The 14836-nt window shown below is 35.4% G+C and overlaps 1 protein-coding gene and 1 pseudogene across 3 annotated transcripts in view; both read right to left on the bottom strand.

The window, feature by feature from the left end:
- The window catches only part of TDRD3 (tudor domain containing 3), a 201819-nt gene that overhangs the window by 31677 nt on the left and 155306 nt on the right, over positions 1 to 14836 (bottom strand). For all 3 annotated transcript variants that reach the window (XM_025364720.1, XM_025364719.1, XM_025364721.1), the window contains exons 11-12: positions 13835 to 14685; positions 8813 to 8938 (exon numbers count right to left, since the gene is read on the bottom strand). In XM_025364720.1, coding sequence (XP_025220505.1) covers positions 8813 to 8938; positions 13835 to 14685 — 977 coding nt within the window. The remainder of the gene's footprint in view (positions 1 to 8812; positions 8939 to 13834; positions 14686 to 14836) is intronic.
- Positions 13273 to 13341, bottom strand: LOC112611212 (annotated as a pseudogene).

Raw genomic sequence — 14836 nt, 5'->3', positions numbered from 1 at the left:
ATGGTCTAGGTTGCTTACTAGAACCTCTTCATTATGTTTACTCTTATTAAACTGTATGAGTTTTTAAAGGCAAATAAAATGTACTCACTGTTGCAGTACTTCCTTTCCCTTCTGAATGGAGCTCTCAGCCAATGACAGGCTACTAAAGGAGTTATTTCAAGCCAAAATGTAAAACCCTTGCCAGTGGTTCCCAAGTTTAATGGAACTGGAAGCTCTATAACACCAGAATATTTCTCACAGGGAAACAGATCAACTCCGCTCTTTTACTAGAGGTATGATAGTGAAACCCATTATACATGATTCTAGAATAAACAGCACAGGTCCAGCAAAGTTCAATAAATTAAGATCAGTAGTACTAGGGCAGCCCATATACATCAAAAGATACCACTCACTAGAGGTAAAAAGAAAAAGAAATTTAAAAATTAAAAGGCCAAAAGGATATAATGTTTAGGAAACAATGGAAATTGAGAGATGACTAATAAGACGATAAAAGTAAGACTAAAGAGAAATAGTATTAAGTAGAGACATACATAGGATTTAAAAAGAGAATGAACAACTGACAACTCATTATGGTATGCAATCAAATAGGTATCGTAAGTTCACTTTTAGTCCATCACCATCAAGGTTCACCATCACTGACTATAAAAGAGAGAATTTGCACTGAGGGAGTTCCATCTGAAAGGGAATAAAGTCTATGGTAAAATGAGCAACATTATTTTTCTGCTTTTTTAGATGCAGATGAAAGAAACTCAGAAATTCATCAGAAACTGAAACCGGGTGCGTGTGTGTGTGTGTTCAATGGGATGCCTTTTCAGATTTATGAAAAATCTTTAAAATATATTGACATGAGTGTCAAGATACATGCCCAATAGGAGACTAACATCTCTGAGACCACAGAAATAAGACAAAACAAAAATATTCTTCAAATCCACTTATTTTACTACTTTATTTCCTGTGCACTATTAGTAAGTCTTCTACATATATTTGCAAAAGAATGGTAAAATTCAGTACAGTCTGAAATTACAGCTTTAAAAGTATCTATAAGTAAAGTAAATGAAAAGATAAAATTTGCACTTCCAGGAGAACAAGTTTTGGGACTACTGAACCAAAAGTATCAGAGAGAAAAATAAGATCTCCTGAACAATTCCAGCCCCGTTCAGTTGTGACTCTCACCCATGATGCTTCCTTAAGACTATGCTGAAGGAGGCCAGAAACAGTGGCTCACGACTGTAATCCCAGCACTTTGGGAGGCTGAGGCAGGCGGATCACCTGAGGTTGGGAGTTCGAGACTAGCCTGACCAACATGGAGAAATCCCGTATCTACTAAAAATACAAAATTAGCCAGGCGTGGTGGCGCATGCCTGTAATCCTAGCTACTCAGGAGGTTGAGGCAGGAGAACTGCTTGAGTCTGGGAGGCGGAGGTTGTGGTGAGCCGAGATCACACCATTGCACTCCAGTCTGGGCAACAAGAGCAAAACTCTGTCTCAAAAAAAAAAAAAAAGACTATGCTGAAGGAAAAATCAATCTATTATATAATATTGGACATACAGGTAAAGTATCATAAATATACTTCTTAATTAACCAATGCCATATATTCAGAAGGCCCTACTTTAGGTTACCATTAATAAAGGGGAGATTTAGGTGATAAAAGATTAATGGAATAGCTTCTGGTATTATTCACATATACAAAAGAAAAAAAAAAAAAAAAGAATGCTGAGGGCTGGGCAAGGTGGCTCACACCCATTATCCCAGCACTTTGGAAGGCCAAGGCGGGCGGATCACCTGAGGTCAGGAGTTCAAGACCAGCCTGGCCAACATGGTGAAACCCTGTTTCTACTGAAAAAAACAAAAAGTAGCCTGGGTGGTGGCGGGTGCCTGTAATCCTAGCTACTAGGGAGGCTGAGGCAGAAGAATTGCTTGAACCCAGGAGGCAGAGGTTGCAGTGAGCCAAGATCATGCCATTGCCCTCCAGCCTGGGTAACAAGAGCAAGGCTCCATCTCAAAAAAAAAAAAAAAGGGGAAGAAAAAGAAAGAATAGAAAAATAAAAAGAATGCTGTAGATTTTTCAAATAGTTATGCTAACCTAATACTTAATATTTTTAATCTAGCATTTTCCAAATTTGTTTAACTATGAAGTGGAACTAATGTCTACTTAATAATAGTTAAATAATTTGAGGCTTAAATTATTTTATGAATTGTAATTAAAGTTAGAAACAGCTGCATTATTCTTAAAATAACTTTAGAAAGAGTGATGGCATGTGTTAGGTAATATCCTGCCATGTTATTTCACTTTGGGATTTACTTCACCCTCAGAAAAAAGAAACATGAAACAATAATATAATCTATACTTTCATTGCTCAATAAAGGAAAACTCAGAATACCCAGAAACCTTTTAAATATGTTTTTACATATAGTTTATTTAAATAGATCATAATATGTTATTATCAGATACTAGAATTCAAACAATATTTTGCACAGGTTATTAAAATAGCATATTATTTCTTAGTATTATTTTAAATGGTCAATTAAAATGTCCCCACTGAATAATATAGCTTGGTCAAAACTAAATCTCAAGTTTTTCATAATATTCCATTAGGCTTAACTATCACAAACTGAATTTGGAATTAAGGGTTAGATATGAACAAATTTTAAGGTAACATTTATGCATATGGAATACATTTATTAATAAATGTTCCGTCCTTCTGTGTCAGAGTTCTTATATCTCCAGCAAAGTGTTTTTGTATAATCCGCAATCTCCTACAAAAATTGTAAAAGGCTGGGTGACAGATGAGGAAGAAATAAATAAAGCACCATCTAATACAACCAAACTTTATTAAAAGAAAGCTTAAAGATACTGCATGGAATCCCTAAGTTCCATGTACCACGATTTGAAAATTATGTTCTTGAATGGCGCTAAACTAGCCATATGGTTTCTTTCTGATTTACTCGTTTATATTAGAAAATGAACACTGCTCACACGGCAGTCTCTGAAAGTTTCCCAAAATATGTGTGGTAGAAGAAGATGTATTTCAGTGACCTTAACCAGTAAGTATGAAAAATTATAACCACTAACTTATTTAAGAACTTATCAGTAAAAATGAAAAATCTTCTGGACTAGGGTCACATAGGTGCTTGTATTGTTTACTAAATACTAATTGGCAAAACCACACTGTTACATAATTCTAATCTTCCTCTGAGGTCAATGGTTTTTATAAGAATTATCCTTCTTAATATCTACTACGATATTTTATCAAATAAAACTAGATGGAGCCTAATTTTATAACTATGCCATTAAAATTACTAACACGACCTATATTTAGTACTCATTTTAAACTCATTATTATATGTATCACAACTCTCCATCACCCTCCTCATTAGAATTATGGAAGGTTCTATTTTTCTTTTTAATATTATAATAGTGATGGAATAATTTGTAGCTTCTTATTAATATTATTTGAATTTGAAAAGGTAACTTTCACATGTGCTTCCCAGGATGACATTGTAAAATAAATTGTATACAAAGTTACTTCAAAACCAAAACTTGATCCCAGCTACTTGGGAGGCTGAGGCAGGAGAATGGCGTGAACCCAGGAGGCGGAGCTTGCAGTGAGCCGAGATTGCGCCACTGCACTCCAGCCTGGGCGACAGAGCGAGACTCCGTCTCAAAAAAAAAAAACAAAAAAAAAAAAAAAACCAAAACTTGAGATTGATAGTTCTTCATTTTAAAGTATGCTAACATGAAAATATACATAATTATCATAAAAAAGAACCCAAACCCTCCTACAAACAAATTTTACTTTTTAAATAGATAAAATATATAAGAACTTTTTTTTTTTTTGAGAGGGAGGCTCGCTCTGTCGCCCAGGCTGGAGTGCAGTGGTCGGATCTCAGCTCACTGCAAGCTCCGCCTCCCGAGTTTAGGCCATTCTCCTGCCTCAGCCATTCGAACAGCTGGGACTACAGGCGCCCGCCACCTCGCCCGGCTAGTTTTTTGTATTTTTTTAGTAGAGACGGGGTTTCACCGGGTTAGCCAGGATGGTCTCGATCTCCTGACCTCGTGATCCGCCCGTTTCGGCCTCCCAAAGTGCTAGGATTACAGGCTTGAGCCACCGCACCCGGCCATAAGAACTTTTTAAAGAGATACAATTCTTTAAGTTATGCTTTCTTCTTCCACATTAATTTTATCTTTAAACTAATATGGAATAATAATCTATAATTATTTAAATTAAAACTTCAGTAAATAACATTTTCTGTACTCGTATTTTGTTTAAAGCTTCAAGAAGAATTCAGACCCTAATCAGATATTTCAGTTTGTTTCATATAATAAAAACTATGACTTTCTTATCTTTGTGCAGAGGGCAGGGATTTTTGTGTTTTATAGACTTATGTATTCCCTCACCTAGAACAGTGCCCGACACCTAAGAGATGTACTAGACACTTAATGAATATTTATTGAATAAATGAGTATTCAATACTTAAAAAAACACTTAAGATAGGATAACAACTTAAAAGACAATAACAATTTGCCTATTACTTTCCAGAAGTACTGGCCAAGATGATGTGCATTGTATGTTAAGGTCTTAGAACTAACAATTACCTACACAATAATCATTTTGTAGTTGAAATAATAGCTGAACAATGATCATTTCCTGATACCAAGAAGTGGATACTATGAACTTTTAAAAAGAAAGTTTAGGTATCAACACACTCTAAAACACTTCTTAGGATATAAAAGTCTCAATAAAATTCAGGTCATGAATATTTATGGAAAATGAGGACCCAGCAATGTTTTCCCAGGTTTAGGAGAACAATTCAGAAGGAACAACACAAAAAGTTTGCCTGACCAGCAGCACCAGGGTATTTTACAAGCTTCCAAATTGCCTGTGGCATCTTTTTGCTGGTTTCCTGGAATTAGTTTTAGAGTTTAAAGGAACCAATTTGGAAAGGGCCTGTGGAAAACAAAAGTAGCAGGTTTTCTTTGCCCCTAAAGTTTTCTCATACAGTGGTAGGAAACAGAAAATCTGTTTTTTCCCATATGTAATTTTACTAGTAAAACATGAGACTCCATAATGCTTCATTTACTTTGCTAAAATAAGAAAAATCCTACAATGTTAAAAGAACTCATTTTTTGAGATAAATAAGAGCATTTATGCAGTTAATAATGAGTATTTATCCAGTTAATACTTTCAGGGGCTAAGAGATATATTAAGCTGGTGGCCTCTATATTTCAAGGAGATATTATTATTATTAAATAATAACACACATCTCATGTGTGTTAACTAGAAAGTTCACGGCAATAAAGACATCATATTAAGATAGAATATCTTAAGACAGCCAAAACAAACAAACAAACAAAAAATAACAGGTGAAATCCAGCTAGAACAAATAAATCACGGATGACAACAGAAGGTTAATGAATCATTTTGAAGAAAATTAGTATTTAATCATAATCAAAACACACATTTTGGCCATATAAATGTGTACTCAAAGACACCAACATTAACACTTTCAAAATATTTCAAAAATATACTCCCTAAGTGCGTATGTTCTAGAAGTAAAAATATATATCCACACGAAAAGAAGAAATAAATATTTGGCCTACTGACAAATTTAAGGCAAATAATTTCTAAATTTCATGAGAAAAACATTAACACTTACATTTAAAGTATTAACTTGATTTTTATTTTAATTTTCCATACAACGGGCTATTAACTTAGTCATCGAGTCACTTCATATATCATGCTTTTTATTTAATGATTTATGCTTATACTTTTAAAAGACAATACAAGCAACTAATTTTCTACAAAGGCTTTTGGCTTATATGCAGGCTTTTCTGACTGTTTTTCTGCAAACTAGTTTAAAAAAATCTTCACTAAATGATCACTGCTACATTCAGGAAAACAGGAGTTTTCCAAAATCTTATGGCAATAACAAACATAAATCTTAATAAAAGATACCATTTCACAATAAAAAAAAATTGTAGTGCACATATATAGTGCACAAGTTAAAAAATTAAAAATTCCACAATCCATAGTGTAATTGTGCTAAGGCCTCTCTAACCATTCCCCTGCAGCTTTGCAGCCCTTTAATTTTTCTAGTATGATTTATCAGTTATAGTTACCTTCTTATTGGTACAGTGAATGTTTCGTTTTTTGATAATTTTGTACATTTTTGATTGACTTAAAACTTGTGATAGTTTCCTCTTCACCAAAATTTTTAAAAAGTACTCAAAGACCCCAACATTAATACTTTCAGGGGCTAAGAGAATTCTATACTAACTCCACATTACATGTACTGACAGCAACACAGACTATATTTCTTCAGGGTTTTTTGACATCTATGTGCACACAAATATATATATATATTTTTTTGAGACAGTCTCGTTCTGCCGCCCAGGCTGGAGTGCAGTGGCGTGATCTTGGCTCACTGCAAGCTCCGCCTCCCGGGTTCACGACATTCTCCTGCCTCAGCCTCCCGAGTAGCTGGGACTACAGGCGCCCGCCACCTCGCCTGGCTAGTTTTTTTGTATTTTTTAGTAGAGACGGGGTTTCACCGTGTCAGCCAGGATGGTCTCGATCTCCTGACCTCGTGATCCGCCCGTCTCGGCCTCCCAAAGTGCTGGGATTACAGGCTTGAGCCACCGCGCCCGGCCAAATATTTTTTAAAATACAAATAGGTCGAGATATATTAAGCTGGTGGCCTCTATATTTCGAGGAGATATTTCTCTCAACTAAGTTAATTATTTATGCAGATAAAGAAGATAGGCTGATCATGATGTGCATGATCCAGAGATGTTTGTTATAGTAACTTATGCAAATTCATAAAACATCAACAACCATTTGATTATAAAAGTATGAGAAAAGAAATACCAGACTCTCCAAAAGATTCAGTGATTCTATCCTGCTTCTTTCTGTAAAATATTTCAAATATTTTATAAAAGATTTTTAAGTTGATTGTAGAAAAAAAAATAGGTTAATAAATGACATAATAAAAGATAAATATTCATAAATAAGTAGGAAGAATATGAAAGTATTGCTGTAATTCAGAACAGAATCATTAAATGAGCTGTGACACCTGATAAATTGATTTTCCAGCTAAGTTTATACAGACCTAAAATCAAGGATAAAGCAATGAGGACTCTTAAAGGAGAAATACGAAAAGTCACTGACTATAGAAAGAAAATGATCACTTCAGGACCAAACACCTCTCAATAGAAGAGCTACAGTGAGGAATAAGAAATGTGCTCATCAGCTATGGCCACCCTGGAACAGCAAAAGGAAGGAGAGAAGAAACCACATAAGAAAACTAAATTTTTCTTTAGGGAGAGAAGAATAAAATTAATCTCTTATTAAGTCTTCTAAAAAGTAAGAAGTAAATAACATAAGAATTGTATTTTGAATCTTTAACTGCTATGGCTAAAAACAACTGGGAACATAATAAATAGCAAACCAGGACTCAACTTCTAGAAATACAGATTCAATACATAATTACTTTCATCATCAAAACTAGATTAAAATGTGTGTATTAATGGAAAAGAGAATGAAAATAGCCATCATATGAGAACCTCTCGGAAGACTAAAAATATAGTTACACCAAGTTTCTCCAAGAAAAGAAAGATGTAAATTAGACATTGATGATTTGGGGTTTTTAGGCAAAGAGCAATTAAAGTTTAGAGAATAAGAGTTAGGGAAACAATCTCTTAATTAAACTTTGAGCCATTAGTAATCTTATGTTGTAAAAGTTGAAATAATAAATTATCTAGAAAATAATTTCTCTAGAACAAAATGCCAAAAAATAAAGATCCATGGCCCAAAACATTATTACTACTATTAGAGTTTTTGGTTTTTTTGTTGCCATTTTATTTCTCTTTCTGGAAGGTAGAGAAGGGGTGCCACTGAAGATATGACAGAAAAATTTTAGAAGACCAAAACTAAAAGCAGTTCATGAGAAAACAATGTATCCTTCAATGATGAAAGCTACCGTCTGGATGATGTAATTTTCTAGAATATTTTGCTATTTTAGGAAAATGCCAACATATTTGTTGATATTGGCTTATAACAATAAATTTATTAATAGCTACTCACAAACTAAATGAAAGAATTACGAAAAACTTCACAGAGCTCATTCTAATACATCTTGTATTCTTGTTTTCTGCCTAAATGTAAGAATCAATCTATATACAATCATATAAGTTCTTTCTAAAATGGACTCCATGAGGCCAGTAAGTTCTAAGTTACATCATCAAATTTATCACACAGCTTTGACATAACATTTGGTAACAAAACTAATCCAATAATTAGCAAACAAATAATTTATAGTTAACCTGTACATATATACATCAATATATATGCAGTAAATGCAGTGTAAAATTGTATATAACTTAAAAGTGTTTTTCTTAATTTCACCTGTAACTAAAATAATAAATGATACATGCATATCCAACAGAGATTTGAATTTGACAGCTGCTGGACATAATTTAGTAAAATTGAAAGTAACAAACTGGGAAAAAAACAAAATATGCATAAACACCCATTTCACACGTAGAAATTTTTGGCGAACATGTAAATAAGGGCACCTATTTCCAAAGCATAATACAACAAAACATTATACAAAAAAAGTAATTCCAATGCATTCATTTTTATTGTAGTTCAGTGTAAGCATTAAATTCAAATCTTACTTTAGGGGTAGCCAGTTATAAGTAAATTCAAAATATTATTCCACTTGCAAATTTTGTATGGCTATCTAATTCTTTAGAGCTATGTATTTTCTTCAAAATAGTTTATGCCTTTGTACAGAATATGTATCACGTACCCATGCCTCTGTCTGAATGGGCTTGATATTGCTCAGTAGCACCTCTTCATAGTTTCCGTAGTCAGTGAATTTAACAACTGCCGTCATACCCGAAGAATGGAGGGCTTCAACTTCTGCCCGGTAAAACTGAGGGGGCAAAAGGAGTTTTAAATATGACAATTGGTATTGTCTATAAAGGGCAGTATTTGAGGGAAATGCAAATTCTTAAAGTGTTCCAATGTGTAATATTCTTTAGAAGGAAAACTTACCTTTGGAGCCCTTTGACTAACATTAGTAAGACAATTCTTTTTATTTTTTTGAGACAGGGTCTTGCTCTGTCACCCAGGCTGGAGTAAAGTAGCAAGATCTTGGCTCACTGCAACCTCCACCTCCCCAGCCCAAGCGATCCTCCCATTTCAACCTCCCAAGAAGCTGGGACTACAGATGTATGCCACCACACCTGGCTAATTTTTTGGTATTTTTCACAGAGATGGGGGTTTCACCATGTCGCCCAGGCTGGTCTCAAACTCCTGAGCTCAAGCAATCTGCCTGCCTTGGCCTCCCACAGTACTGGGACAAAAGGCGTGAGCCACTGTGCCCAGCCAACAATTCTTTATACTAATCAGAATATATAACTATAGAGTAATTTATTTTAAAAACAGAAATATCTGACTAAAAAAAAAAAAAAAATTGCAAAAAAGGCGGCTCATTGTTTCAGTCATCACAAGTGGCTGGAATGAAGTAGGAATGTCAGGTAAGAAGCTAAGCCCATCACTTAAATCCAGTATTTATAGGATTAAAGACATTGCAAGTCCAGAGACTTACCAGTTTCCTTAGTGTTAGCAGGCTCTAAGAACTGATGCATATTAACAAACTCACAAGGAACTGCTTTACTTAATAACTACAATTGTTTATCTACTTATTTATTTATCTTTATTTCTAGAGACAAGTTCTCACTCTGTTGCCCAGGCTGGAATGCAGTGGTATGATCACAGCTCACTGCAACCTCAACCTCCTGGGCTTAAGTTGTCCTCTTGCTGCAGCCTCCTGAGTAGCTGGGTCTATAGGTGCATACAACCATGCCTGGCTAATTTTTAAAAATTTTCAGAGACAGGGTATTGCTAGGTTGCCCAAGCTGGTCTCAAACTCTTGGCCTCAAGTGATCCTCTCTACTTGGCCTCCCAAAGTGTTGGGATTACAAGCATAAGCCACTGTGTCTGGCCAATAACTACAATTTTAAAATTTATCTGTTAAATTAACTGGGAATAGGTCATCTGATTGCAGTAATCTTTCAGTACAGATCATCCCATCCAGGACCCAAATTGTAGGTCTGAATATTGCTTAACTACAATTTTAAAATTTATCTGTTAAATAACTAATATATAGCTCTATTTATCTGTTAAATTAACTGGGAATAAATCATCTGATTGGAGTAATCTTTCAGTACAGATCATCCCTTTCAGGACACAAATTGTAGGTCTGAATGTTGCTTAGTAAATGTGAAATGGAAACAAAGAACAAATTGCTGTTAATGTTTTCTTCAAGCTAAGGTATTTGAATGCTCTATTATAGTATAACACTATCTACTCTAATAGTATTGCTCTTTTTTTTTTTTTTTTTTTTTTTGAGATGGAGTCTTCCTTCCTCTGCCGTCCAGGCTAGAGCGCAGTGGTACAATCTCGGCTCACTGCAACCTCCGCCTCCTGAGTTCCAATGATTCTCCCACCTCAGGCTCCCGAGTAGCTGGGATTACAGGCACGTGCTACCACGCCTGGCTAAGTTTTGTATTTTAGTAAAGACAGGGTTTTACCATGTTGGCCAGGCTGGTCTCGAACACCTGACCTCAGGTGATCTGCCTGCCTCTGCCTTCCAAAGTACTGGGATTACAGACATGAGCCACCGCACCCAGCCAATAATAGTATCTCTTAAGAGGTTCGCTAGAATTAGAAAATACTAAAGGCAACAAAAATTCATTTTTTTCTCATCCTTCTAAAAAATGAGTTACCCTCAAAATAGCTGGTTTTTAACTAGTATATTTAATATTACAAAGGTAGTTAGTGAATTCATGGTGTTTCCTTTTCAGGTCTGAATGTTAGCAAGTTTAGAGACATGATGCTGTAATTTTCCTCATCTTAGAGTTCTTGTTATACCTTCTGATCTCTCCCCTCTTCCTTTATTTCTTAGCCCCATACTTTTGTGTTCTGTAAATTGTTCTGAGTTGCCAAATTATGCCAGTTCAGGTAAATTAAACAAACATGTTAATTTAAGATATAGCATGAATCATGCTATATCTTAGCATGACTAAGATATATGTATTTTTGACTTATGATATTTTCAACTCATGATGGGTTTATTGGGATATATATCCAATAAAAAGGCTAAAATCTATATTTATTCTACAAGTGAAGATTTTAACTAGAAGGAATGACATGGTCTAAGACCAGGATCACAGTAGTGGCAATACTGGTGACAAATTTAAAGGGAATAAAGTTTCAGGCAAGGAAATCAATATGGAGGTTGTTGTAATGTTCCAGTTGAGGAAAAAATAGCTGAACTAGTTTAGCAGTCTAAAGGAAGAAGAACTTCCCGGAAATTCCCATATTCTCCTATGGAAATGAAGCTAGAGTCACTTACCAAGCCTTTCAAACATTTTGAACATTTCTTGGTGAATTCCAATCTCTTACTTCTGCTCTTGTCAAGGTCACCAATAACCCCACATTATCCAATACAGAAAACACTTTTCCATCCTCATCTTAACCTCTCACGGGAGCATCAGATATAGTGACTATTATTTCTAAGGTAGCTACTGTTGGCTCAATAAACACTGATTTCCAAGTACTTCACTTTTTCTTGCCTCCACCATGAAGGAGAAATAGCTAAATATAATGAATCTCCCACTACTCAAAACAAATAGTTCCTGAATTTTGGAAAGTAAGTGGTCTGAGTTGGAAGAATAAGAATCTGGATATTGAAGACCACCTGCATCTGTGTTTCAAGCCTTCCTAATAGCCAGGAAGTGGCCATATGAAATAGTTCCAAATCTGCTGGTATTCCTGGGAATACCAGGCTTTTGCTTTTCCAGAGCAAAAGAAAAGACACACAGTGCTGTCTCCTCCTTTCCTTCCAGGCTTAAGTAAAGATGTGACAGAGATGCTGTTTCTAAACAATCATCATCCCACTCACACAAAAACCTTAAAAGCCTAGGCCATCTAGCTGTTTCACTCTGTACTCCTTATTCTATCATCAGGCAACATCTAACACTCTGCTTATACATCTAACACTCTGCTTATACCTCATTATTTAATGAACACAAGAAGGCCTGGTTCTTGACCCCAAATCCTATAGCATCCTTAATAAAGGATCCACCCAAATCCCTAGTGTGAATTTCAATTCCTTGAAATCTTCAGTTACCTTTACTTATACCATTCCCTTTAGCCACACACTCTCATAGGCACACCCTTACTGTATCAACTGCAACCTATAAAATATTTATTTTGGACCAGTGCGGTGGCTCACATCTATAATCCCAGCACTTTGAGAGGCCGAGGCGGGTGGATCACCTGAGGTCAGGAGTTTGAAAACAGCCTGGCCAACATGGTAAAACCCTGTCTCTACTAAAAAAAATACAAAAAATTAGCTCAGCATGGTGGTGCTTGCCTGTAGTCCCAGCTACTCGGGAGGCTGAGGCAGGAGAATTGCTTGAACCTGGGAGGTGGAGGTTGCAGTAAGCTGACATCGTGCCATTGCACTCCAGCCTGGGCAACAAGAGTGAAACTCCATCTCAAACAAACAAACAAAAAATTATTTAGAATATTTTTCCTCTTTTGAGTTGCTTCTCACATCCTCCCAGACCTTTTGCTCTGTAACTCCCTTACATACATTTTTATTACCTTGCTATTGTCTTCATCCCCTCACCATCCTACTTTCATCATATATAAGTGCTCTCTCCACAATTAACTGAGTTAACAAATAATTATGAAGTCCCTATACTGTGAAAGAAGCAAGACTACAGACGAAAACCAGATAGACAGAGTCCAGCCTTCAAGGAACTTAATATCATGGTAGTGCAAAGAGATACCAATTCAAGAACCAAAACAAAAAATATTTACAAATTGTGATAAATTTAAAAAAGTGATTAAGGCACTGATAAAGAGAAGTAGAAGTAGAAGAATGGGGCAGGTAAGTAGAAGTATGGGGCAGGTCAAAGAAGGCTTCTTCTAGGAGGTGAGGTATGAGCCAAGTCCTCAAGGATGAGAAGACTAGCTGACAGAAGAGCAGGTTGGACAGAAGGAAAAAAAATGTGCCAAGTCCCCTTCTCTCTGATGGTCTCTCTGTCCCTTTCCCTTTCCTGTTCTCACTGTGCCGGTCTTCTAACTCTTGGCTAGGCTTTTACTTGACCCACTGTACTCTTTCTTGCCCTCATCTTCTGTCTTTCCTTCCTTCTTTCCCCTACAATTTCTCTCTTTCCCTTAAGCCACCGTATAATATAAAACTAAAAATTGGTTTAATAATTTTTACACTTGATCTTAGCCAAAAGGCTGAGAAGTGATGGTTTAATAATTTTTAAATCATTACAAGATAAATAATTAACTTACATGTTAACTTTTTTAAAAAGTAGGCTGAATGTGTACTATTTTCTTTCACTGAAAATCTGCAGAATTTCATTTTGTGCCACTCAACTGATTTTCTTCCTTGTGAATCAGCGTAATTTTACCAGAGTGAAAAGCAAACATATGTAATTCAGCTGATGATAAGTAAAATAAAGTTCAACTTCACATAATTACTTTTACAATATTTTTCTGGCACGTAAGCTAAAGCCAAACTGAACTTAACCAAATCTTATGGGACAGATTGTCCCTAGGCATCCATAAAAATATTAAATATTTTGTTTATCCTTCATATATCTATAAATCTGTTCAAAGATTTTAAACAGGTACGATAGTAGGAAAAAACTCATAGTTCCAAAGTGACAGCTTCTAGAAAGTCCTGCTAGAATGTAACATTTAGTAATATTAGTGTATAGTATCTTTAAAGCATCCATACCTTGTTGTCCTCCCAATAAAGTGCAAAACATTCATCTCCAGGTTTCCACATTTTTGCATACTCCATAGGAATAGATGATTCTAGTATTTTTTCTGGCTTAATTGGCCCAGTTCTTCTTTTGGGCCCACTACTGTAAAATATTTTATCATCATAGGGTATAGTTGTGACAGGTCCTGCTGGCTTAATAGGTCCTATTCGTCTTCCTTTCAGTGGCATTTCTACTTCTCCATTTGGAACACCAATGAAACTATTACTTCGAACTGGATTCTGATTATCAGTATTTACATTAAAATGTTTTTCAATTTTTATACCACTGAAAGCTTCATTATTTATTGTTTGTGATTTCCTGTCATAAAAATAATCAGAAATAGATGTTTGGTTTTCTCTTTTTCCACGTTTTTGATTATTATAATCTACACATTCTTGAGGAAGTGGATTTTCTTTTGCCTCTGCAAAGCAGGGACCTTTTCCTAATCTGCTTTGCATAGAGTTATCTCTTTTTTTAAAAGCACCATCACTATGCTGAGAACCTAAAGGATATGAAGTATCTTTAGTTCTGTCATATCTAGAATATGGTCTATCACATTTGATTCTGTCTTCGGCCCATACTTCAGATGCTGAAGAAGTACTTGGTCTTTCAGAACCTCTATTTCGAGGTAATCCACTGCCTTCTAAAACTGACTTTGAATTTTGGGAGTCTCTTTGAAAACGAGGCGGTTTTTCATTTCTTGGCTGCCTGGTATCATTTCTAGGAGGATGTCTCAGATGATTATTATCTTTTACTCCATTTTGCTCAGTATTTGACGATCTGTATTGTCCCTGATGAAGCTGCTGTGGCTGTGATTTAGGTTCTGAAAGGTAAAAGTATACCATATGCAAATTAAGATGAAGACTCTGCATTAATAATTATTTCAAAATGCTTTATTCTATTAATACAAAATTATCAAACTACTATTCTAAAATCTTCTTCCATCTTCCTACATCATTATCTTACTCCTTCTC

The sequence above is a fragment of the Theropithecus gelada genome, chromosome 17 (genome assembly GCF_003255815.1).
Source record: "Theropithecus gelada isolate Dixy chromosome 17, Tgel_1.0, whole genome shotgun sequence".
Taxonomy (NCBI): domain Eukaryota; kingdom Metazoa; phylum Chordata; class Mammalia; order Primates; family Cercopithecidae; genus Theropithecus; species Theropithecus gelada.
This window is presented reverse-complemented; position numbering and strand designations above follow the sequence as displayed.